Genomic DNA, 26,690 nt, shown 5'->3' on the forward strand with positions numbered 1-26,690 from the left:
TATTACTTTATAAGAGGCACTCCAGCTGTTATTACTTTATAGGGGACACTTGGGGCTATATTACTTTATAAGGGGAACTCTAGCCGTTATTACTTTATAGGAGACACTTGGGGCAATATTACTTTATATGGGGCACTCCAGCTGTTATTACTTTATAGGGGGGCACTTGGGGCAATATTACTTTATAAGGGGCACTCCAGGGATTATTACTTTATAGGGGAAACTTGGGGCAATGTTTATAAGGGGCACTCCAGGCATTATTACTTTATAGGGGACACTTGGGGAAATAATACCTTATAAGGGACACTCCAGCTGTTATTACTTTATAGGGGGGCACTTGGGGCAATATTATTTTATAAGGGGAACTCCAGCTGTTATTACTTTATAGGAGACACTTGGGGCAATATTACGTTATAAGGGGAACTCCAGCTGTTATTACTTTATAGGGGACACTTGGGGCAATATTACTTTATAAGGGGCACTCCAGCTGTTACTACTTTATAGGGGGGCACTTGGGGCAATATTACTTTATAAGGGGCACTCCAGGGAATATTACTTTATAGGGGACACTTGGGGCAATATTACTTTATAAGGGGAACTCCAGCTGTTATTACTTTATAGGGGACACTTGGGGCAATATTACTTTATAAGGGACACTCCAGCTGTTATTACTTTATAGGGGGGTACTTGGGGCAATATTACTTTAGACAGGGGTGTTCGGCACATCATTACTTTATATGTGGAGGGATAAGCACTAAATAAGAGGACAATCAGGGCATTATTGCTTTATTCAGGGGTATTTGGCACATTATTACTTATTATGTAGAGGAATAATCACTACATAAGGGGGCACTTGGGGCATTATTACTGTACAAGGAACACTCCTGCCATTAATTTTTACGGCGGGCACTCATCGGCGTGATTCCTTGTGATAGCGGCACTCGGGACATTCCTATTTTATATGGGGACACTCGTGGCATTCGTACAATATGTGGGGCATCAGGGGCACTGGGACCATTATGGCTTTAGATGGTGTTTGCCTTCGGGGCGTTCTTACTTCATATGGGGGCCCTTTGGGAAGTATACACATGGGGCTTTGAATATGTTGTCCCATAGACTGCGTCTCATTGCGTTCTCTGGAGCTAAAGCTACGCCGAGAGGCCTGTCCGATAATGTAGCCATTTTTGCCCTCAGTCTAATGTTGTGAGGTAACTCCCCCCGAATTGTACACTATCTGATTATAGACATTATGGGGTGCTTCGTCTGTCAACAGTATGGACATTGGGAAATCACAGCTGCTCCCTGATTGGTCGCTATGGATAGCCTTCACCTCTGCTCTATTGCTATAGATCTCCCCTCAGTTTATTAACCCTGCTGTTGTCTTCGGTCTGGGGAGACCTATTTTGAACGTTGGTATTTTTTGGGGTGTTCAAGATGCGGTTCTGAAACTTGTGGTTGATTGACTTAAATGAGGATGGGCCGGTCGGCCACGGGTTTCAGAGCCGCATCTTGAATATTTTAAAGAATATTGAAGTTCAAGGTCGGTCGTTTTTGACCGAAGACAACAGCAGGGTTAATGAGTGTGACACAGCAGCTCATTGGTCCGCACGCACAGCTATAGGGCGGTTTGCCAGTACACAATATGGCGGCAGCTGCCAGCGTAGAGGCTCTCTCCTGCCGTCCGATTGGTCGGTAGTGAAGGGCAGCCCCTCTGACGTCAAGAGCCGCACTGATAAAAGGCCGAGCAGCGGCGCGCAGAGCTTTATCCCGAGGTGTTCAGAGGTAAAATGTATCGTCTTCATTCACAGGCTTTCACCGGAGTTTCATTCAGTTCTTCTTACAAGCATTTCTCACATCTGCCGATAGAAGATTCGAACCTTATTCCTGAGAGACGTTTTAGTAAAAAGTGCTCTTCCATCGGCTGATTTTTACTGAAAGCCACACATCGCACCGAGGCACCAGAAGTCAGCCGGACGCGGTGAGCTAAAGCGAGGGCCGGGGACCGCGCCACAGATATGCCGAAATCTAAGAAGAGGAGCAACCGGGCCGCGGGTAAGCCGGGTGGCTGCAGGCCTAGTGCTGGCGGAGAGGGGCGCAGTGCACGCCGGGTGTTGTAGTACGGGAAGCTGGGCTGCACGCTGTATTGAGAGGGCGTGGACTACAGTTCCCAGATTACCAGGCGCGTGTGCAGCCGGTATTCGCCGGGTTGCTGGGTGCTGCCCGATAAGGCTCAGAAGTGTCACGTGTCCTGCCTGCGTCACTGGTGTCCGGCCAAAGACCGAGTGACGTCAGACCGTCCGAGGTTACGTGTACACAGTGGCGGCCGCAGTACTGTATGGCGGCTGCAGATACCGCAGGGCAGTAGTGAGGCCTGCTCCGCTGGGGCAGCTGCTGCCCCCTCCTCACTGCTTGTTTCCTGGGTGCTGGTCCCCTTTATGCCCGGGGCTGCCATATGTATCCAGTCAGCTAGCACACTTGCCTGTATCCGGAGGGACGTCATCTGTCCTGACCGGTGGTTACTTGTAGACCCCCACTGATCAGCAGGACCCTCTGCTGTGCCCTGTATGGCAGCCCCATAGAGAATGAATGGTAGAGGCTGGACATGCCCGCTACTGCTCCGTTCTACTTGGGGTATAGTGCCCTTTTCTGCTGATCGGACCCCCACCAATCTGTTACTTCAATGGAGGACCCCTATATCGCTTTCCTGACATTAAACATACCAGTACGTCCTGTTCTGCAGGTAGATCCCACAAGTGGGTGCATCGTGTTGATCCTGCAGGCACAGGAGCTTGCCCCCACACAATCAGCGCCCCGTGCTCAGCAGGAGCTATGACAGCCAGGGCCGCTGTGATCAACAGCATTCACGCCATTTAAGACAGCCAGAGGTCAAATAATGACCTCCGTAGTCAACCCTCTATAGCGGCCTGTTGCACCCTGCCATAGCAAGGGTCTAACAGGCATTCTGCTTCTGTGACAATGACAAGTCTCATGCAGTGCACTGCTTAAGTATTACAATGCACTAGGCCAGTGATAAGACAAAACAAGTTCTGTATGGGGACTAAAACGTTTAAAAAGAAATGTTAGATGTGAAAAAATCAAAGTACAGAAGGAAAACCTGAAATCTGAATTTATGGGAGACAAAACTAAAGTCCATATATTGTATTGCCAGTTCTGACAACCTGTCATGCCATTTAGACCCTGCAGTGAACACTATAAAAAAAGAACCTAAAATCCAGCTCACCGATTGCATCTTGAGGGTGTTTGGTGCCCGGAAGCGCCTTGTCAAGGTGTGGGAAATGCAAAATGTAGACTCCAGCTCCACAAACTCTGATTATTCACATAAGCAATTGAGGACATGGTCAGCCATACAAACTCACTCACTCGGCCATACAAACTGCTAAAATGGCCAACCCTTTTTTGTGTAAAAGCGCCTATAAATGGGGTTTCCCTAATCTCGCCCAAAGGAAGCAGTCTTGTGAAAAGAAACCTGTCTGAAACCTTTCAGTCACTTGACAGTGGTAGTGCTTCCCTGCTTGGTCTCAGGACGTGGCCATCTATATATACAAATATAGATGATGGAGTCTGATAAAATAATAAAGCTTATACTCTCCTCCTGTGCTGGCGCTGTCCTGCTTTGTCGGCACTGTCTCCCTGGGGCTTTGTTGTAACGTGATGCTGGTGTCACTCCATGCCCCTTGTCGAAATTGAGGAGGAAGAGGAAGTCTGAGATCAACTGCAGCCTGCAATTCATGTCCAGCGGTGGGAGCAGTGATGCCAGTGCTGACTGGGTGCTGGCGTCATGTGTCACAACAACTGCATCGGAGATAGTGCGGACAGCGCTGGCATGGGAGGGGCAGGGAGGATAGGCTTTATTATTTTATGGGGGCAAACACTTTGATCAAGAAGGTGTTGTCCTAGTAGTGTATAACCTATTTAAAGAGTTAACTGACCTGCTGTTGATGTGTTCATTCTGCTTCCCAAAGATCTCAGTAAAGGCCCCTTCACATTAAGCGACGCTGCAGCGATACCGACAACAATCCGGATCGCTGCAGCGTCGCTGTTTGGTCGCTGGAGAGCTGTCACACAGACAGCTCTCCAGCGACCAACGATGCCGGTAACCAGGGTAAACATCGGGTAACTAAGTGCAGGCCCCCCCCCCTTCCCCCTCCTTCCCAGAGCCATAACATTTTTATTTTTCCGTCAATATGGCCATGTGAGGGCTTGTTTTTTTCGGGGTAAGTTGTACTTTAAACGACACCATTGGTTTTACCATGTCGTGTACTAGAAACCGGAAAAAAAATTCAAAGTGCAATGAAATTGCAAAAAAAGTGCAATCCCACACTTGTTTTTTTGTTTGGCTTTTTTGCTAGGTTCACTAAATGCTAAAACTGCCCTGCCATTATGATTCTCCAGGTCATTACGAGTTCATAGACACCAAACATGTCTAGGTTACGTTTTATATAAGTGGTAAAAAAAATTCCAAACTCTGCTAGAGAAAAAAAAAATTGCTCAAATTTCCAATACCCATAGCGTCTCCACTTTTCGTGATCTGGGGTCAGGTGAGGGCTTATTTTTTGCGTGCTGAGCTGACGTTTTTAAGGAAATTATTTTGGTGCAGATACGTTCTTTTGATCGCCCGTTATGACATTTTAATGCAATGTCGTGGTGACCCAAAAAATGTAATTCTGGCATTTCGAATTTTTTTTCTCTACGCCGTTTAGCGATCAGGTTAATCCTTTTTTTTTTTTTTTATTGATCGCGCTATCGGTGATACCAAAAATGTGTAGGTTTGATTTTTTTTTTTTTTTTTTTTTTGAATGGGGCGAAAGGGGGTTTTTTTAAACTTTTATATATTTTTTTCATATTTTTTAAAACTTTTTTTTTTTACTTTTGCCATGCTTCAATAGGCTCCATGGGAGGCTAGAAGCTGGCACAACTCGATCGGCTCTGCTACATAGGAGCGATCGTCAGATCTCCCTATGTTGTAGATTTACTGCATTGCTATGAGCGCCAACCACAGGGTGGCGCTCACAGCAATGCGGCATCAACAACCATAGAGGTCTCAAGGAGACCTCTGGTTGTTATGCTGACACATTGCTGACCCCCGATCATGTGACGGGGTCGGCGATGTGCTAATTTCTGGCCCGATGGCCGGAAGCGCTAGTTAAATGCCGCTGTCAGCGTTTGACAGCGGCATTTAACTAGTTAATAGTGGCAGGTGAATCGCGATTCCACCCGCCGCTATTGCGGGCACATGTCAGCTGTTCAAAACAGCCGACATGTCCTGGCTTTGATGCGGGCTCACCCCCGAGCCCACATCAAAGCAGGGGATCCGACCCCTTTGCAATAATAGTACTGTGGAGCCGTGGCTGAAGATCAGAAGAGGACGTCATGGAAAGAAGATAGGAGGCGCCGCAGCGGACCGGAGACGCCCATCCGACCTGACCAGCAGCGGGACCGCCCCTGGGTGAGTTTAATATAACGTCTTTTTCTCCCTTTTCAGGTTACATCGGGGGCTTATCTACAGCATTACAGAATGCTGTAGATAAGCCCCTGATGCCAGTGGGCTTACCTCACCCCGGATTTTCGGGGTGACAGGTTCCCTTTAATGGAGGAGGGGGGTGGAGAGATCTGCTGCTGCCACTTATAGGGGTAATGGTCCCCCAATTCTGTACTAATATCCCCCATTCTGGCATATTCATGAGGGTGCTATGTACTGTGTGTATACCTTGATTGGGGAATATTATAATTTTATAATTTCTCCAATCCAGGTATACATACATAGCCCCCTTATCATATATGCCAGGATGAGGGATATTAGTACAGAATTGGGGGACATTACCCTTTCATTCCTATTTTGGTATACAATTTTGTTGAGCGAATATACTCGTTACTTGAGATTTCCCGAGCACGCTCGGGTGTCGTCTCGAGTATTTGTAAGTGCTCAGATATTTAGTTTTCATCGCCTCCGCTGAATGATTTACAGCTACTAGCCAGCATAAGAGAAATATGGGTCAATACAGACCCAGAAAAACGACCAAGAGACCCAAATAAGTACATGTGGGGCTTGCCTGGATGCTAGGGAATCCCCACATGTAATCAAGCTGGCTAATAGCTGTAAATCATTCAGCTGCTGCAAGGAAAACTAAATCTCTGAGCAGTCCTAAATACTTGGAGGACACCCGAGCATGCTCGAGTAACGAGTATATTCGCTCATCACTAGTATACATATATGCCCCCCCCCCCCCCCCCCCATCCTGGTGTACATTCAGCTCCCATCACGCTGCACACATAAAAACATAAACATCCTACTTACCTACCCTTCGCTCCCACGTAGCATTTTGTCCTGATGCCATCATATGATTTCAGCTTGTAAGCCGTGCGTGGCAGTCACTTCATGCGCTGCTTACAAGCCAACATCAGCTGCCGCAATACTCTCTGCTCTGCACGCCTGTGACTATTGGCGCGTGGAGCAGTTAATACTGTATTCATAATGTTTCATAGTGGATTCGGTGTTGGCCACAGCTGCCAGGTGATCATGTGCTTGCTATTCGAGAATGAATATTTACTGCTCTCCACACCCATGGGAACGGAGAGCAGTGAATATTCATTCTCTTTAATAGCAGGCATATGTGATCGCCCATCTGCTGCAGGAAGCCAGTGGCTGCGGCTAAGAGTGTGCCTACAATTAAAGAGAAATATTCACTGTTCCACACGCCCCAATCCCTCCTACCTCTCGGCGCCAGCTTAAGTGCAAAGTGTGTGGGATTATAGGTGGAGGGAGCAGTGAATATTTATTTTCTTTAACAGCGGACAGTGTTAGCTGCAGCAGTTCCTGCCTCCTGTGACCTGCTCGTCCGCCGCTGCTCTCTCCCACCCACCTATCCACAGCAGGTATGTTGGGACTATAAGATGCACCCCTCCCCCATTATCCTCCAAAATTTGTGAGGAAAAAAGTGCGTTTTATAGTCCGAAAAATACAGTAAATAGTGAAAAATGCCAAAGTTTTAAAAATAAACTCTTTTCTGAGATCCGTAGCGTCTCCATTTTTTTCGTGATCAGAGGCTGAGTGAGGGCTTTTTTTTTTTTTTGTGCCGTTTTTATCGATGCCATTTTGGTGTAGATATGATCTTGATTGCCAGTTACTGCATTCTAATGCAATGTTGAAGCATCCCAAAAAATAATTCTGGCGTATTGATTTTTTTCTTCTTGTTACTCCGTTAACTGATCGGATTAATTTTTATATATTTATCGGGGAATTCTGAACACTGTAATACAAAATATGTATACACTACACATCAGGGCTTCAAACCTGCTATGAGTGCTGACCACTGGGTGACGACGCTCATAGCAGTTTGGCGATGACAACCACAGGGGTCTCCTTAATTCCCTGGGTAGACATGTCAACCCACAGGCGACTGCAGTCATGTGACACCACCACCGCAGATGCCTGACGCTACATACATATAGCCCCTAACGGGACTCCTGCTCCTCTTCTGGGATTATGCCCTCTTCTTACTCCCTCCACTGTAAGTAAGGTTTGAAAAAGACCCAGCGGGTCGAAATGTTACCTTATAACACTGCGGTGAATTGTTCTATATACTTTGTTGGTGTTTTGAAAATAAAAAACCACCTGTTTGGCAAAAATTCTAAAGATACTCTTGAGTGTGACTGTTTTCGCTTGAGACTATAGGCGGGGTTTGTCACGTGCTTCCAGCTCGATCATGTTAAATTATGCTGCCAGATTGACGGTGGCATTTAAGATGTTAACAGCTGTGGGTGGATCACGATTCCACCCGTGGCTGTTGTGGGCACATGTCGACTGATGAAATCGTCTCACATGTGCCTGAAAGGCTGCAGGCTCATCACCAAATCCTGCATTAAACAGGGAGGCAACTTTGCACATAACTATAGGTCCAAGGTTGTAAAGGGTGTAGTTTTCAAAATTATGGGTGGTTTCTGCTGTCCTGGCCCCTCAGGGGCTCTGCAGATGTGACATTGTTTGCTAGGACTGTGGAGTATGTAAGCCAAACCTCCCACTCACTCTTCAATTTCCGTGGCTTCAATGAGACTCCAGTCTCCCTCATACATGGCTCCCGTTTAAGGGTATGTGCAGACGTTCAGTATTGGGCAGCGCTTTGGAAGCAGCACGTCTGCTGCGTCCAAAGCACTGCCAGCTTCTTTGAACTGTGTTCATTAAACCGTGCAGAATCACTGTGCAGAATCACCGTGCACAATACATTGGACGGGTGAAAGTTATCTTGTAGAGACTCGCGTCTCCACAAGATAGACATTTTGCGGTCTGGAAAGATGTGCCGCATGTGTCTCTGCAGGTAAGCCGTGGGCGTCAGTGCACGCATAGTTAATATGGGATTTCTTGAAATCCCATCAGCTATGCTGTAACATCTGGATGCTGTGGATGTATGCAGCGTCCAACCTGCAGCATTTACTGGCCATGGGAACATACCCTACGTGATAAATTTACTGTATTTAAATGGTAACATCAGGCTTTTCATCACCATTATGATACAATAATCAAATGATTTCTTGTTAACGCTAGCATTTCTTAGATTTGTGCAGACATTCCTTCCCAGTGACCTTTTTTCCCTCTGATCTGTAGAGGAGTTTCACTACTGAGCATGTGCATAAAGTGCAGCACAGATTCATCTCCACTAAAATCCTACATCCTTAGATAAGTAACAGAACAGACATTTATAGGACTTTTCATAACTTTCCCAGGTACCTTTACACTAAACGACTTACCAATGATCACGACCAGCGATACGACCTGGCCGTGATCATTGGTAAGTCGTTGTGTGGTCGCTGGAGAGCTGTCACACAGACCGCTCTCTCCAACGATCAGGGGAAAGACTTCGGCATCGTTGAAACTGTCTTCAGTTTAAAAAAACAAACAAAACAGTACATACTTACATTCTGATGTCTGTCACGTCCCTCGCCGTCAGCTTCCCGCACTGACACTGAGGGCCGGCCGTAAAGCAGAGTACAGCGGTGACGTCACCGCTGTGCTTTACGGCCGGCGCTGAGTCAGTGCGGGAAGCTGACGGCGAGGGACGTGACAGACACCGGAATGTAAGTATGTACTGTTTTTTTTTTTTTTTTTTTACATTTACAATGGTAACCAGGGTAAATATCGGGTTACTAAGCGCGGCCCTGCGCTTAGTAACCCGATATTTACCCTGGTTACCAGTGAACACCTCGCTGGATCGGCGTCACACACGCCGATTCAGCGATGACAGCGGGTGATCAGCAACCAAAAAAAGGTCCTGATCATTCCCAGCGACCAACGATCTCCCAGCAGGGGCCTGATCATTGGTCGCTGTCACACATAACGATTTCGTTAACGATATCGTTGCTACGTCACAAAAAGCAACGATTTTGTTAAAGAAATCGTTGTGTGACGGTACCTTTAGTGTCCGTGCTCGGATAAAGTCTCATCTGAGTATGCTCTGGTGTATTAGTCTGAACACGTGGGGATTGCCTGTTTGTTAGGTGCTCACCACGTGTGTTGAGGTTGTCGAACAGCTGCAAATCATGTAGCCGAAGTGACTCTTAACATATTATACGAGCACTACAAGATACGGACACCCGAGTGCGGCCAGATAAACGTTATCACAGAACGTTTGCTCATCACTACTGAACAACAAAAAATATCTGACACAAAATGGACCTGGTCAGGAGCGGGGGTAAATGGCCTAATTTATTGTGTTTTGCTCATCTGCCGCCTGTTTACACTGCCAAGTTACCTGAAGAACTGTTCATTCACGGTGATTGTCCAGTGTCATTGCACCAGTAGGCTTGTTATTAAATGTTTTTTTTTTTCCCATGTGTGTCCTTTTGGTAATATTAAAGCACCACTCCAGCATCTTTAGTTTCTCAGCCTGCAGTGGTGCTTTAATCCATAGTCCCTGCCACTAGTCTCCCTCACCCTCTAACATCTTCACCTTATTTTGGTGCTGCTGTGGTCCTGTGGTGCCATGTTGTGACTGCGATTTTTGACTGGCTGGAAGTCAGAAATTACATCACAAGCTCTCAATGTCTGTCTGAGAGCATAGACTTGTATTGAGTTATGACCTCTGACTTGCTCCATGAGACTGGTGTGATCGGACAGGTCACAAACTGCTGGAGATTGACTGAAGTGGTAATGAACGGTGAAGACAGCGGCTGGTGAGTGTAAAGGTACCGTCACACTGAACGATATCGCTAGCGATCCGTGACGTTGCAGCGTCCTGGCTAGCGATATCGTTCAGTTTGACAGGCAGCAGCGATCAGGATCCTGCTGTGATGTCGTTGGTCGCTGCAGAAAGTCCAGAACTTTATTTCGTCGCTGGACTCCCTGCAGACATCGCTGAATCGGCGTGTGTGACACAGATTCAGCGATGTCTTCACTGGTAACCAGGGTAAACATCGGGTTACTAAGCGCAGGGCCGCGCTTAGTAACCCGATGTTTACCCTGGTTACCAGCGTAAAAGTAAAAAACCAAACACTTCATACTTGCCTTCCACTGTCTGTCCCCGGCGCTCTGCTTCTCTGCACTGGCTGTGAGCGCCGGCCAGCCGGAAAGCACAGCGGTGACGTCACCGCTCTGCTTTCCGGCCGCTGTGCTCAGTCTGTGCAGGAAAGCACAGTGCCGGGGACAGACAGCGGAAGCTAAGTATGTAGTGTTTTTTTTTTTTTTACTTTTACGATGGTAACCAGGGTAAACATCGGGTTACTAAGCGCGGCCCTGCGCTTAGTTACCCGATGTTTACCCTGGTTACCGGCATCGTTGGTCGCTGGAGAGCTGTGTGTGTGACAGCTCTCCAGCGACCAAACAGCGACGCTGCAGCGATCGACATTGTTGTCGGTATCGCTGCAGCGTCGCTGAGTGTGAAGGTACCTTAAGAGTAGATTAGAGGCGCCACTCCAGGAGTAAAATAAAACCATCTGGAGTGGTTTATCTTGCACAGTCCTATAAATGAATGGCTGCTTTTTTTTGTCAGTAAAAAGGAATATGTATGATGGGGTATATGTATTAGGGAGTTTCCACTTCTCACTTCCCCGATATAATGGTTGGGGTTCACCCAAGGTGACGGTGCACTGGAATTTTGCAAATCACCAGTCTATTTGTGAAGTCTTTCTTGTAGAAGCGTGCAAGATAAACAGCTGATGGGTGACTTGCATGTTGTAGGCAGAACGCCGCTGGTGAGGAGGCACCAGCTGATCGCTGTGCAAATGGTGGATAACAGCAGTATGACTTGTCTGAAGGCATGAGGTAATAGAGTTTGGCTATTTGGGGAAGCTCTTTTTACATTAACCTGCTCCATCAAGGGAGTGTATATTGGGGGGTGAGGCTTGCTCTATTTAGTGTGGAGCCGAAGTACCCTTCCTCCCTTATGTCCTGTAGAAGTTGGCTCAGAAGGGGGGATGTATATTGATATAAAATGACTGTAAGAGTACCATGATGACTTATATTTCTGTTGTCTGTTTTGTTCACAGCCAAACGGCTGGGCTTAACTGCACCAAATTTGTCACGTGCGTAAATCGGACACTTGGGAAGGTTGTAGGGTTTCAGCTCTCCTACCATTATTGAAAGACTTTGCCCAAAAAATGGAATACAAAAAAAATATTTAATCTCTCATTATGCCACTAAAAACACCTAACATTTCTACATGTATCCTCAGAGGTCTCATTCATATGAATAGCAAACCGTTTTTAACCACACAAAGCCATGTACCGTAACGATGTATGTTGCAAAGGGCAGACACTGTTACACAGCAGTCAGTCACTTCTGGAATTTGTTCATTCCGACATTGGCCCTCTGACCAGAAAAGGTCTTGCCTCCCTGCTCAAGATGGAAGCTGAGGTTTATGTTGGAGAGGTCCCTAAACGACCAGGCGTATTTCAGTTTTTGAATTTCCTTTTTCCAGTCCCCTCCTTCCCACAGCCATAACTTATTTTATTTTTCCGTCGATATGGCTGTGAAGGCTTGTTTTTTTCGGGACGAGTTCTGCTTCTGAAGGACACCATTGGTTTCAACATATCATGTACTCGAAAATGGGGAAAAAAATTCCAAGTGCGGTGAAATTGCAAAAAAAGTGCAATTCCAGCGTTTTTTTTTTTGTAAATTATACTAGGTTCACTAAATGCTAAAACTGACCTGCCAATATGATTCTCCAGGCCTTTAAGAGTTTAGACACCAAACATGTCTAGGTTCTTTTTTTAAGTGGTGAAATAAATCCAAAATTTGGTTTAAAAAAAAAAGTGCAACATTTTCTGAGACCTGTATGTAGCGTCTCCATTTTTCGTGCTCTTGGGTTTGGTGAGGGCCAAGCGCCATTTTGGTGCAGATACGTTCTTTTGATCGCCCATTATTACATTTTATTGCAAAGTGGCAGCGACTAAAAAATGTATTTCTGGTGTTTTTAATTTTTTTTTTTTTTCTCGTTATTCCATTTAGCGATCAGGTTAATTATCTTTTTTATATTGTTCAGGCTACTCTAAATACGGTGATACCAAATGTGTATATTTGATTTTTATTTTTTTTTAATTTGTTTTCAATGGGGCGAAAGGGGTGTGATTTGAACTTTTAGATTTTTATGTAAATATTTTAAATTTTTTGTTTAAACTTTTTGCATGCTTCAATATTCTCCATAGGAGATTAGAAGCTGCAGTACTTTGCTCGCTTCTCCTACATACAGGCGATGTTCAGATCACTTGTGTGCAGCAGAAATGCTCACAGGGTGGCGCTCATAGCAATTTGGCAATTACAATAGAGGTCTGCTACAGACATCTGGTTGTCATACCGACCCATCGGTGACCCACGATCATGTGACGGGGTCACCGTTGGGCAGGATTAGCAGTGCGCTTCCTGTAAGCGCCAGTTAAATGCCGCTGTCAGAGATTGACAGTGGCATTTAACTAGTTAACAGCCATTGGTGGATCACGATTCCACACACGGCTGTTGTGGGCACATGTTGGCTGTCATGTGTCAAGAAAGGTGTGGGCTCAGCTCTGGGTCTTTTGTTAAAAAAATAAAATAAAAAAAATAAAAATATAGATAGATATTTACTACATCAATGCCCTACCTTTTTATAGAGATTTGTTTTTCTTCTGATTTTTCTTATATATTTTTTCAAAAATTTTTCTTTACTGTCTCTTCAAAATTTTTGTTCTACTTTTTTGTAAGACTAAACCCAACATGCAGAGACCAGTGCTGTCTCAGACTAGTGCCATATGCTGTCAATTGCTAGAAAGGGGTCATTTATCTCTGCGAGCCAGGTATGCTATGCGTCTTACAACACACTGACAGTGCACTCTGTTGCTACGGATCTGAGCTGGCGAGAGCGCACTGTGCAGTGACCACAACCTCTGCCCCTAATGATTCTTTGAATATCGGGGCATGCCCTGGGATTCTCAAACAAAGCATTATGAAAAGTTAGTGTAGTTAAGGAAGAATATTAAATAGTTTAGATTAGGGAATTGAATGGGGGTATAGGATGGGAATGAAGTTAATTCGGCCCACCCCTTGTACAGCCGCTCCATTCTCCTTTTCTGAAATTACTTGACACTTGCACATCTGTGGATATTTAACTTTCCATTCTAACGTGCTGTGTAAATACCTGATAAATGCGTTATCGGCTCCAGTAAGCTAAGCCATGTCAGCCTGTTCTGTGACCCAGCCTTGTTTGTCCTGGCTCTAGAAAATGTCTCCTCCCTGCCAGAAGTAGGAGTAACACGTGAAGGAGCCTGCTGGGGTTCATATGTATGCTTTACTTATTCTTGTTTTGCCATCCAGTTACCAAATTTGGCGAAAAACTGGAAATAATTCTGAGTGCGTAAAATAGTGTGGGAAAAATGAATGCGATTTCACAATTATATTTTTGGTTATTTTTTACTGTTCAGTGTGCAGTAAAAATTACATGGCAACTTGATTTGCATACTGTTTAAGTGGTGAAGAAAATGTGAAGGCTTTGTTTTCCAAAAAAAAATATACTGGCTTACCTGTGTAAAAATAAGTAAATATTACCCTAAATAAAATAAATTATACACTTTTTTTTTTAACTTGCTCTTGTCGACTCTCCTACCGATGCAGTGGTGAGTGGCACAGGAATTGATGTTTAGAATAGGACCGGGACATAATACCTACCCAAAGGCTCGGACAGGCCTACAGGAGGGTCCTCCGGTGGGCCCCATGCAGTGATGGGCTCTCCATGTCTCTTATGAGAAGTAGTTGGCATAATACATGTTTCACCAAGTATAGACAAGGGCATAATCTAAACACTCATTTATCGAACTACCTCGCTTATTACATAAAAATATAGTCAAATTTGTCAGTGAGGACAATATATTTGCATGTAGCTGAACAGTGGGCCACCAGACTTGGGGAATGTGCACACGCTGCGGATTTTGCTGCGGATCCGCAGAGTTTCCGCATTTGCAGGTCTGCAGCAGTTTCCCATGAGTTTACAGTACAATGTAAACCCATGGGAAACCAAAAACGCTGTGCACATGCTGCGGGAAAAAAACGCACGAAACGCAGTGGTTTACATTCCACAGCATGTCACTTCTTTCTGCAGATTCCACAGCGGTTTTACAACTGCTCCAATAGAAATCCGTAGTTGTAAAACCGCGGTAAATCCGCAGCTGTTTTCCACTGCAGATTTATCAAATCTGCTGCAGAAAAATCCGCAGTGGACCCTAGTACGTGTGCACATACCCTTACTGTGGGCCCTTGGCATCCCAGTCTGGCACTGCCTACCTATCATGCACACATACAGCAGCTATCTGTAGATGTCATTGATCTGGTACTGCTTTGTTTCCTGATACAGAGCTCTGAGTGTTAAATGAGCAGAGCATTATATTTGGTTAAAATAAGTAATTTAGCATTTTATTTGAAGAAGTCTCACTTATGATCACTGCTTTTTAGGTGGCCGTCAGAAAAACATCCAACCGTTTAGTGACGACGATTCCTCCGTTGAAACCATGAGTCACTGCAGTAGCTATAGTGATGTTGCCAGCTTTGCCGAGGATGGTAAGTGTTTGTGTCTTGCCCATCTCCGCTGTGCTCTTTATTTAGGAGTGTACTGTAAGTGTGTTTTCTTCTTGAAGGAGCTGAGGTTGATGAAGAAGCTGCTCAGGAAGACTTTGAGTTCAAATTGAAGGGATTAATAGAGCTTACAATGGATAAAAGGTAGGTGCTCAATGTAGATTTTAACATCCAAACAACTTACTGTACATTTGTCATGGGTCGCTAAGAGCTGTATGAAGCGGGCTCGGGAGCTGAACCTCTTCCATACCAGGAAGATTCTGACAGCCAACATCCGTCCAGAACTGCAGCAACTGGCGCTTGCTCCACTTAATGCAGTTTAACCATTTGCATGGTCTTTAAATAATTTAAAAATGGACAGCGGCACTCGTGGCAAGCCAATGTGTTGCCATGCTTAAGGCCCCCTATAAGTGTACGTTCACATTAGCGTTTTGCGTGTTTGCGTTGGGCGCCGCATGCGTCATGCGCCCCTATATTTAACATGGGGGGGGCGCATGGACATGCGTTGTGCGACGCATGCGTTTTTTTTGCTGCAAGCGTTGGGCAAAGAAAACGCAACAAGTTGCATTTTTTTGCGTCCAAATTTCAACAAAAAAGGACGCATGCGTCGCAAAACGCAGCATTTTAACGTGCGGTTTTATTTGCGTTTTGCGTCGCTGACGCAGCGGCGCACAACGCAAATGTGAACGTAGCCTAACTGGCATTGTAGTTGTGATGCTCAAGACTGTGGCATTCTAGTATAAGTGATCAAAGGGCTGGCAGGTTCAAATTCCCTGGAAAAATCAAGTTTAAATCGCCCTTTCACTCTTCAGAAATAAAGGCATAAAGTTTATAAAAATTAACATTGTAGCATCAAAGTAAAAAAAAAATATTTAAACTTTCCTCTAAACAATAAAAAAATGAACTCTAGAATTGCTGTTTTTCAGTTGCAACATTTCCTCCAAAAAATAAAATTAAAAACAATCTACGTCATATGTACTAAAAAAAAAAATATTGTTAGAAATATATCAGTACTCGAAAAAATAAGCCCTCCATGTATGGAAAAATAAAGGTCCAGGTTTCAGAAAATTGCGTTGCAATCTTTTAAATTTTTAAATGTAAAATTCTAAACTTTCCTTAACCACTCAATGGACTTGGCCTTATTTTTTCCCACCACTTCACATCACTTTGAATCGGATTTTTCTCTTTTCAGTACATTGTTACAATGCATGATTACATTCAGAACTGCTTTGTACTACAAAAAAGTGGCTAGATCGATGGAAAGTTATGGCTCTTAAAGTAAAGGTACCGTCACACTTAGCGACGCTGCAGCGATACCGACAACGATCCGGATCGCTGCAGCGTCGCTGTTTGGTCGCTGGAGAGCTGTCACACAGACCGCTCTCCAGCGACCAACGATGCCGGTAACCAGGGTAAACATCGGGTAACTAAGCGCAGGGCTGCGCTTAGTAACCCGATGTTTACCCTGGTTACCATCCTAAAAGTAAAAAAAGCAAACACTACATACTTACCTACAGCCGTCTGTCCTGCAGAGCAGAGCGCCGGAGGACAGACGGCTGTAGGTAAGTATGTAGTGTTTGTTTTTTTTACTTTTAGGATGGTAACCAGGGTAAACATCGGGTTACTAAGCGCGGCCCTGCGCTTAGTTACCCGATGTTTACCCTGGTTACCAGTGAAGACATCGCTGAATCGGTGTCACACACGCCGATTCAGCGATGTCTGCGGGGAGTCCAGCGACCAAATAAAGTTCTGGACTTTCTTCCCCGACCAGCGACAGCACAGCAGGGGCCTGATCGCTGCTGCCTGTCACACTGGACGATATCGCTAGCGAGGACGCTGCAACGTCACGGATCGCTAGCGATATCGTCTAGTATGACGGTACCTTTAGGGAAGAAATAAATGAAAGTGCAAAAGCGTCTGTGGACTTAAAGGATTTCATAGATTAAAAATCCCTGTGATCCTGCCAGCAAATGGCATTTTCAGCACCGATGCAAACTGTTATCAGAGAGGAGGAGGACTGGAACTCTAGCGCCACCTATAGGAAGTAGCAATCCTAAGTCAATTGACCTTTAACCAAGCCTGACTTACCTGACTTTGGATAAAAGCCAAAACCCAAATCTCAATTTTCAGACAGTCTCAGGACACAGCCCGTCGTCAGTACTAAGTGTGAGATCATTACTTGATGCCTGTCTTATTGCGCCTCCGTGGGCGCAAGGCCCGAGATCCTGCCCCGCAGTGTGAATAAATCAGAAGAGACTGCGGAGCGGGATCTCGGGCCACGTGTCCATGCAGGCGCAATAAGAAAGACCTCAAGTGATGTCACTGGACGGGCAGCGCTAACTGCACATGTCCAAGGCCTAAGATCACAGCGCAGGCGCTGGGAAAATGCAATAGTGCTGAGGAGGCGGCGCCCTGTAAACATGAGGAAGTAACTGACGGCTGTGGTGCGTCTGTGTTAGGGGGGGAAAGACCTGCCCCCTGGACTAATTCAAGGTATGAGGGACAAATATAATAAATGATTCTTTCAGCAGTGGCAGGAACAAGAAAGAGCCACCTTGTCAGAATGCAGCATTAGTGCTGCACAAGGTGGCTCTTTTAGTTACAAATGCCTGGGGGGAGTGACAGGTTCCCTATAACAGTCTACAGAGAAAGTTTGTAACCCTTCTTTTTCTGAGCTCCTCTCGGCTTTCATGCACAGACCACATTAAGTAGAATATGCAGAGAAGCAAAGCCTGTAAAAGCCAAACTGCAGTATTTGTAATGAACCCCAACTGTAGAAAGGCTTTGTAATCCAAAATACATAAAGGTAAAACCTCTAGGGGAAAGAGGAAGGACCCGATCTATGAAGCTGCTGTACACGAAAAGGTTAGATAGGAGGTTTTTTGTTCTGACGAACCTTTTAATTTCATTCCCTTGTTGGATTTTTGACTGAAACCTTTTAAGTAAAAACAATAATAATTTCTGTAACCATATGGCAATTTTTTCTGGCCTGCAGTGCGAAGACCAGACAAGCTGCCCTTGAAGGACTGAAGAGTGGGCTGTCATCGAAGATCCTCTCCGACTTCATCCTAGAAAGAAGGATAACGCTCACAGATAGTATTGGACGTTGCCTGAAGAAGGGTACGTAATCCAGTCAAGGCTTATGCTCTGAGTGATTTCCCAGGAGATGCCGTTTTTCAGTCCTTAAATGACTGCGAACATTTATCTAGGTAAAGGTGAAGAGCAGCGTGTGGCTGCAGCCCTCGCCTGTCTCCTGTGCTGCCAGCTTGGCTCCGGAATGGAAAGCGAAGAAGTCTTCAAAACCTTAGCTCCTGTCTTAAAAAGCATCATCTGTGACCGGAGTGCCAGCATGCCGGCTCGCCAGGCTGTGAGTATTGCGTCATATGGACATGTATAGGTGCAGGACAGCCAAGTACTGTCACCTCACTGCTGGTCTTCTGCAAGGCTCCGTCTCCGCTGCCATAAGTGATAGATTATGACAGGTAAATGAATGAACAGAATAGACTCAGATTTGATATCTGCACAGGCAACTGGAAACCTTGTCAGGCAGAAATGTTTGGATTAGGAAGGTAAACCTGATAACAAACAGCTATTAAAGGTCAGAAGTTTTCCAGGTGCCAGTGACGTGAATGAGAATCCTGCAGTGTTACGCACACGTTGCTTATTTGTGACTTGCAGATTTATATCTCCCAGCATGTCCATTCTTTGTTTTTTTTTGTTTTTTTTCTGCTGATTTCACTCATACTAAGTGGGGAAAAATCTGCACCAAAACTGCAATAGATGCAGAAATTTCTGCGCCAAATGAACTTGTGCACCTACCCTAATGGTTTCTAGGGGAGTTCACACCTGATGGTGTCAATGTTGGCACTAAAGCAGAGGTCTGTGCATGGGTTTGCATAAAGGTTATAGGTTTTGGGTGATATTTGTAAGTGAGAAGATTAAAAGCACAAGTCAAGGCAAAACGTTTGATTTGTTGGTAAATGTACATTTTTGTTATTTTAGTGTGCCGGTTATTTGGGTCTCTGCTGCTTCATTGCCACGGATGACATTGAGGTAAGACTGAATTTTCTGACTTTAATCTTGCTGTTACTATCCTTTCTATTTAATATGTGCAAGCCAAACGAAGTCCTAATTAATAAAAAAAAAAATCTTTCAGGATTTGTACCTGACAATGGAGTGTATGGAGAATCTGTTTACCAAGCAGTACCACTCAGAAGGGGGATCTGACAATGCCTCGGCACTCCACATCCAGGCGCTGCTTTCGTGGGCTCTCCTGCTGACCATATGTCATAGCAGCGAGGTGAAGAAAAAAATTGACATGTAAGCAAGCTATTTACACCATCCACTGATTCTTATGTAATTGGTTACGTCCTGGCCTCACCACCATAGCTACTTATAGCAATATCCTAAAGTGGTCAGGAAGTGACACAATTTTTCAAAATGTTGTCTCTATAGGATAACCCATTTCTTGACTTTAGTTCTGCACTGATCTTTTTTGCATGAGCAGCCAACTAAGTTGCCAACCTATAACCATCAGTGCCCATGTCTGTTCCTGCTGTCTGGGACTGATCCTATTTGCCAGGACAGGAGTGTGGACTGATGAACAAGCCTGGCAATGTATCTTACTTCCTCAGACATGTCACTAAATAATTTCTAGTTGGATTCCCCTACATAATTAACTTGCGCAGAGGGAGGATCTCCTTGTCATTGATGCAAGCTGCTGCTCACACTAGCCCATGCCCACTTCTGGACCAGTTAGTGGTTATTACTGGCACCAGTGGGGTGTACATTGTGCAGCTGCCAGTCCTCCCATCCAGTCTGACACTTGTTTTGCATGGATATAAGCCTAGTAGTTAATGTTTTGAGACCGTGTAATTTTGGTATACCAGATTCTACATCTATATTTTATCCCCTTTTATAGACATCTGTGTAAACTTCCGCGCCTGTTGTCATGTGATGATGTGAACATGAGGATTGCAGCAGGGGAGACGCTCGCTCTCTTGTTTGAATTTGCACGAGAAGCCAATGCGGTAAGTGCGTAATGGTCACATATTTCTACTCTTGCCCTGATCGTGCCTTTAGATCAGGGGTCCCCAACTCCAGGCCTCGAGGGGCGCCAACAGTGCAGGTTTTCAGGATTTCTTTAGTATTGCATCGGTGGTAATGTGATCATCTGCACAGGTGATGATTCCAACCCCTGTGCAATACTAAGGAAATCCTGAAAACCTGCACTGTTGGCGGCCCTCGAGGCCTGGAGTTGGGGACCACTGCTTTAGATAGTCATTCATGTACTACGGTTCTCGGTTACTAAGCTAGACGTGATGAAATGGACACGCCTGCACAAGGCAAGATTGCTTTGTGCAGGCATGTACTACGGAGGACAGAGAATGAACTTCAATCCAATATTGCAGCCAGCATGCAGCCAGCGGGTAAGGAAAGGGTGAATCAAAAACACAAAAACCCCGCCTCCATGGCTGAAGATTGTTCCCTCCAAATTCAGGTGACAGTGTCCCTTTAAATCCCACTGTCAAAGATCAACAACATGATCTAACTGGTTACCAGCCATGGGCAGAGCACCACGGCACCCATGGCTGTTAAGGGCACATGATGGCTGATTGCATCTTTTCCAATACACCGGCTGATTTAAAGTCAAAGAAACGACACATGATGTAAATATACGTCATATGTCGTGAAGGGGTTAATGAAATGATTGTATAGGAAGAGCCCTGTTAAGCCAGCTGAGCTGGGAGGGGAGAAGCTAAAGGGGAGCTGAGTGTTGAGCAGACTTTATCCCCTGTGCCCAACTTTTTTTTTTTTTTCTCCACTCAGGTGTCCATGAATGGTAGTAGCACTTTTGAAAGACGTGGTTGCTAGTAACAAGGGTCTTATTTTTAAATAGGTGCATCCATATAAAATATGCAAAAAACTTTATTTTAATATAGGCAATCCCGCTAGTACAAAATTGTTAAAATGAAATCCTACTTGGTTCAGACTAAAACGTGTGGATTACACATTGATGAAGAATCCATGAGTAAGGACTAGAATTCCGTCTGAAACGTGTAGGGTTTGTTCTTAGAGTAAATCGGAAATCCCAGTGTTACAAAACTATTTTGGGATAAAGGTTTTTGCCTATTTATCTGGAAACTGCTGCATTTCTCCTTCTCATATGCTGCTTCTTACTATTTTAAGCAGCAGTGGTATTTCTGTGCTAAGGATTGCTGGCAACTACAGTCTGGGTGAGCAGGAGTATGTTTGTACTTAAGCATTTTTACAAAGTATGCATACATTTATCAATTATATTAGATGCCAACAAGATTGTAGAAGTGTACATGTTCTTAAAGCTGTAGTATTCAGTGTTAAAACATATATGTAATTTAACTTCCACTTTTAACTGTAGGACTTTTATTATGAAGAACTTGAACCTTTAACTGAAACATTGAAAGCTTTGGCCACCGACTGCAACAAACACAGAGCCAAAGTAGATAGGAGGAAACAGCGATCAGTTTTCCGAGATGTCCTTAGTGCAGTAGAGGTAAGTAATGGCCATGATCATCACACAAGGACTTCCCACTTCTGTTCCATTGTCAGCAGTTAATTTATTGTGCATAGGATGGAGAATTCCAGTCCGAGATGATTCGCTTTGGGAGAGAACGCATGCACATTGACTGCTGGGTGAAGAGGCTCACGTATGGGGTCTTCAAGGAACTTTTTGGCTCTGGCATGCAGTTTCATCTTATGGTGAGTTTAGGAGATGAGCAGTTTTAGATCCTAGTTCCTTCAAAGTGAATGCCCACTTGTCTGAGGCTTCCAAGCACCTATCTTCTTCTACATACAGGGAAAGGGAAATGAACACTTCAAATTAAATGTCACTTTAGAATATTTCTTGGAGGTTTTGAATGTCTGGCTGCAGGTTTGTGAATCCTCAGTGTGCAGTCAAGATTCTTGAGAATGGACCAGGTGCAAAACTGCAAGAGTTCTTTCTAAATGTACGCGGCCTCTCAATATAAGTGAATGGCGATTGGTCGGATGTGAATGGAAGATAGAATATGGCTGTAAATATGCAAATTGCATACTTGCAGTCACATGACCGCCCGGGACCAGCGAATCCTGAGTGCATTGTGTGATCTGTAATGACTCACAAGTCTGCAGTGAGTGACTGCAGACTTGAACTCCAAACTTGGGCCATCCCTTTTTTAAAGGGAACCTGTCACCCCCAAAATCTATGGTGAGGTAAGCTCACCATCATTCTGTAATGCTGTAGATAAGCCCCTGATGTAACCTGAAAGAGGTTAGATTATACTTACCCAGGGGCGATCCCACTGCGGCCCGGTCAAATGGGTGTCTCAGGTCTGCTCCGGTGCCTCATATCTTCATTCCATGACTTCCTCTTCTGGTCTTCACGCCGTGGCTCTGGCGCAGGTGTACTTTGTCTGCCCTGTTGAGAGCAGAGCAAAGTACTGCAGTGCGCAGGTGCTGGGCCTCTGACCTTTCCGGCGCCTGCGCACTGCAGTACTTTGCTCTGCCCTAAATAGGGCAGACAAAGTACACCTGCACCGGAGCGGCAGCGTGAAGACCAGAAGAGGATATCATGGAATGAAGATGGGAGGCGCTGTTCTGGACCAGACACCCATCGGAGCAGGACTGCCCCTGGGTGAGTATAATCTTAGAATGCTGTAGATAAGCCCCTGATGACGGTGAGCTTACCTCACCATCGATTTTGGGGGTGACAGGTTCCCTTTAAGATCTTCCTATAATCTGCGATGATCACTGGGTTCACCGCATTATAAGTGCGCATTGGCCTTTACTGATGTGAAGTCTTACTTGGTATTGATTGAAATCTGATGTAAAGTCTCAGGTGTTACTGAAGACTGGGACTATGTTGCTATTCAAGCAATCCCTGCATTTCAAAAATTAGTTGTAGGATACTTCTTAAAGGCATCCATAATCGAACTGTTTATTTTTTCCCTTCTAAAATCACTGTTGTAATTATGGTCTCTAAAATAAACCTTTTTTTCCCCCCCCATCACCTAGACAAACGGATTTCTCCGTAGTATTTTTGAGCTTGGTCCCCCTTTGCTCTTAGATGCAGCTACTCTTAAAGCAATGAAGGTTTCTCGTGATGAAAGGGTAAGTTGTCGAAGCCATTTTATGTGGTACATTTTTCTTGTTTCCAGCTTTTGCTAATTGTTGGTTTACACAAGGGAAACTATAGCTCAAATTCATCATGTGGTTTTCACTCTTTGAGGGAGGAGTAGTGTTTAAGGCATCTGATTTATTAAGAGACATCTTAATGAATTTGGTGAGGCACTAAATAGTGTGCGCCTCGCCCTAACCCTTCAGTTATGGAAAGGAGTAATATTTGTGGCTTAAAGAATGCAACTACAAGTCAACAATTTGAGCGTTGGTTGCCATGCCTGTCCTGCCCTAGCTCCACATACTACTTTTTAGCTGGGCCATTATGATGTGAAAAAGCTAAAAGTTGCAGGATGTTTGCATATTGCTCAAAAGTTTTGTGACTTAATTTTCTACCCCAGTTATCTGGCTTAAAAGCTTTTAATCGGGGCTCGTGTTCCTTTCCAACATTCACTCCATCATAAGGTGTCTAAGGTGTGATTGGGAATGTGTACGGGCTATGTGGTCAGCAGTTTATTTGGAAGAGTAGAGTGTCGTAAGTGTGGCCTGTTTATTCTTGGAAGTGACATGGTTTGTTTAGTGATCACAGGATTGCACATTAACACTTAAGGTACTGTCACACTAGACGATATCGCTAGCGATCCGTGACGTTGCAGCGTCCTCGCTAGCGATATCGTCCAGTGTGACAGGCAGCAGCGATCAGGCCCCTGCTGGGAGATCGCTGGTCGGGGAAGAAAGTCCAGAACTTTGTTTCGTCGCTGGACTCCCCGTAGACATCGCTGAATCGGCGTGTGTGACACCGATTCAGCGATGTCTTTGCTGGTAACCAGGGTAAACATCGGGTAACTAAGCGCAGGGCCGCGCTTAGTAACCCGATGTTTACCCTGGTTACCATCCTAAAAGTAAAAAAACAAACACTACATACTTGCCTACAGCCGTCTGTCCTCCAGCGCTGTGCTCTGCTCTCCTCCTGCTCTGGCTGTGAGCGTCGGTAAGCCGGAAAGCAGAGCGGTGACGTCACCGCTCTGCTTTCTGGCTGCCCGGCGCTCACAGCCAGACCAGAGAAGCAGAGCGCCGAGGACAGACAGCGGTAGGTAAGTATGTAGCGTTTGTTTTTTTACTTTTTAGGATGGTAACCAGGGTAAACATCGGGTTACTAAGCGCGGCCCTGCGCTTAGTTACCCGATGTTTACCCTGGTTACCGGGGACCTCGGGATCGTTGGTCGCTGGAGAGCTGTCTGTGTGACAGCTCTCCAGCGACCAAACAGCGACGCTGCAGCGATCCCGATCGTTGTCGGTATCGCTGCAGCGTCGCTATGTGTGACGGTACCTTTACGGTTTAAGACACATATTCAAGATGCAGTATATTTATATAGTACGGTGAAATGTTAATCTCATTTAATTGAAGTTTCTCTGATTTTTATCTGTAAGGAATAAAATCTGGTGTGCACAGCTGTAGTATAGGCCTATATTCCGTAGGAGCCATATTAGCAGTGTGTATACAGAACCACTATGTATGAGACCCATTAGACAATATCAAAGGTGTTGAATTTTGTCTCCGGTGTCAACATCCCACTGATCTGAACTTCTGCAGACTAGGGGTCTGAGACCTTCAGAACATTAAAAATGACATTAACCCTTTAAGTAGTAATCACTAAAAGGAATCCTCCTTTGCATATGAGCACAAGATATACATCTGTATTTCTTGGATAATAAGTGCACTGTGAAATTTGTCTTTGACTGAAGTTATTTTTCATTTAAGCACATGAACAACTCTGCAGCATTCAAAGCTCGTACAAAGGCTAGAAGCAAACTGCGTGACAAGAGAGCAGATGTGGGGGAGTTCTTCTAAATATTCAGGATGGGATCCAACCTTGAAATGTGAAGTCAGCAAATGAAAACTGTTCCTCAGAGCGAGTTGGCTCATGGTGATGTCGTCAGCTGAAAAATGCCATTTTTCATTTCAGTGTTTGATGTATATCACTTGGGTTTGTAGTATTTATCTGTGTTAAAAAAAACCATAAGTAAATCTTTTTTAGATCTGCATTTCCCATGTACAGCGCTCCTTACATTTGCTCCACTTTGTACTGTTACTTTCTAAGATTTGTGCACAGTATTCATTCATTTTTTTCGCACGTCACAAAAATAGCTGCAATCAATGGATCCATAGACAAAACCATTCATAACCAAATCATGGGTTGGCTCATATGTAAATGTCTAGTCATAGTTATTTTATAATTTATATTTCCCCCTTTATGGAGATAATATTTTGAATGGAATCATGTCACATATTAATATGAGGAGTGGATGTAGTAAACTTAATGTAACTGCTAGGTGCTTTGTGTACTATAATTCCCTTGTTTTAATGTGTACGGTCACTCTGAAATGGTATCAAGTTAATAAAGTCTTCTATTGGTAATTGCTTGTTTTCTAATCTGCACACTGTGCTCTAGTTTCTATGATTGCTCCAAAAGCTGTTCTGTTTTTCATTGCTAGTAAATGCCTTCATACTTTGCCCACACGCATATATTAAATGTGATCTGAAAAATTTAAGTAGACCAAAAGCCGATTTAGAGGTTGTCCAGGCTTAGTGTACAGATGACCTATTTTCAGGATCGGTCCTTCATATCAGATGATGTGGATCATAGACATGGCACTCTTCCAGATCGGCTTTCAGCAGAGCAGAACGGCTCTGTTCCCAGGTATTGTAGAAAATGGCTGATCTGTTGGGATGGCAGCGGTCTGATCCCTAATTATTGAACTATTTTTTTAATGTAAATTGTCCATCCTCCTCTTTAAAACCCCTTCCTGACATGTGCCGTACTATTACTGCGGAGGTCGGGTCCCCTGCTTTGAGGTGGGCTCCGGCGCTGAGCCAACCTCAAAGCCAGGACATGTCAGCTGTTTTGAACAGCTGATATGTTCCCGCAATAGCAATTTCACCCGCCGCTATTAACCAGTTAAATGCCGCTGACAGCAGCATTTAACCTGCGCTTCCGGACGTGCGGTCTGAAATGATCGCATCGCTAACCCCCGTCACATGATCGGGGGTCGACGATGTGTCACGATTGTAACCATAGAGGTCCTTGAGACCTCTATGGTTACTGATCCCCGGTAGCTGTGAGCGCCACTCTGTGGTCGGCGCTCATAGCAAGCCTGCAATTCAGCTACATAGCAGCAATCTGATGATCGCTGCTATGTAGCTGAACCGATCCAGTTGTGCCAGCTTCTAACCTCCCATGTAGGCTATTGAAGCATGGCAAAAGTAAAAAAAAAAGTTTTAAAAAAAGGAGAAAAATAAAAAATAGTTTAAATCGCCACATTTCACCCCATTCAAAATAAAACAAAAAAAAATCTACACATATTTAATATCGCCGCGTTCAGAATCTCCTGATCTATCAATAAAAAAAAAAAAGGATTAACCGGATCGCTAAATGGTGTAGCGAGAAAGAAATTTGAAACGCCAGAATTACCTTTTTTGGTCGCCGCGACATTGCATTAAAATGTAATA

General features: G+C 44.7%; 1 protein-coding gene across 1 annotated transcript; it reads left to right on the forward strand.

The window, feature by feature from the left end:
- Nucleotides 1-1,742: 1,742 nt before the first annotated feature.
- On the forward strand, nucleotides 1,743-25,598 carry IFRD1 (interferon related developmental regulator 1). The gene is made up of 12 exons (XM_069764804.1): nucleotides 1,743-2,052; nucleotides 14,927-15,031; nucleotides 15,109-15,190; nucleotides 18,042-18,166; nucleotides 18,256-18,413; nucleotides 19,049-19,099; nucleotides 19,203-19,366; nucleotides 19,968-20,076; nucleotides 21,444-21,578; nucleotides 21,656-21,784; nucleotides 23,078-23,173; nucleotides 24,942-25,598. The coding sequence occupies exons 1-12, from the start codon at nucleotides 2,016-2,018 to the stop codon at nucleotides 25,029-25,031; spliced, it is 1,281 nt and encodes a 426-aa protein (XP_069620905.1). The 5' UTR covers nucleotides 1,743-2,015; the 3' UTR covers nucleotides 25,032-25,598.
- The last annotated feature ends 1,092 nt before the right edge of the window (nucleotides 25,599-26,690 follow it).

This window comes from Ranitomeya imitator, chromosome 4 (assembly GCF_032444005.1).
Source record: "Ranitomeya imitator isolate aRanImi1 chromosome 4, aRanImi1.pri, whole genome shotgun sequence".
Taxonomy (NCBI): Eukaryota; Metazoa; Chordata; class Amphibia; order Anura; family Dendrobatidae; genus Ranitomeya; species Ranitomeya imitator.

Excerpts from the sequence above, each read along its gene's own strand:
- IFRD1 (XM_069764804.1), top strand. The coding sequence starts at position 2,016 with ATGCCGAAATCTAAGAAGAGGAGCAACCGGGCCGCGG. Across the intron at positions 21,579-21,655 it reads ATGTCCTTAGTGCAGTAGAG|GATGGAGAATTCCAGTCCGA; the intron begins GTAAGTAATGGC and ends TATTGTGCATAG. Across the intron at positions 21,785-23,077 it reads GCATGCAGTTTCATCTTATG|ACAAACGGATTTCTCCGTAG; the intron begins GTGAGTTTAGGA and ends CCCATCACCTAG.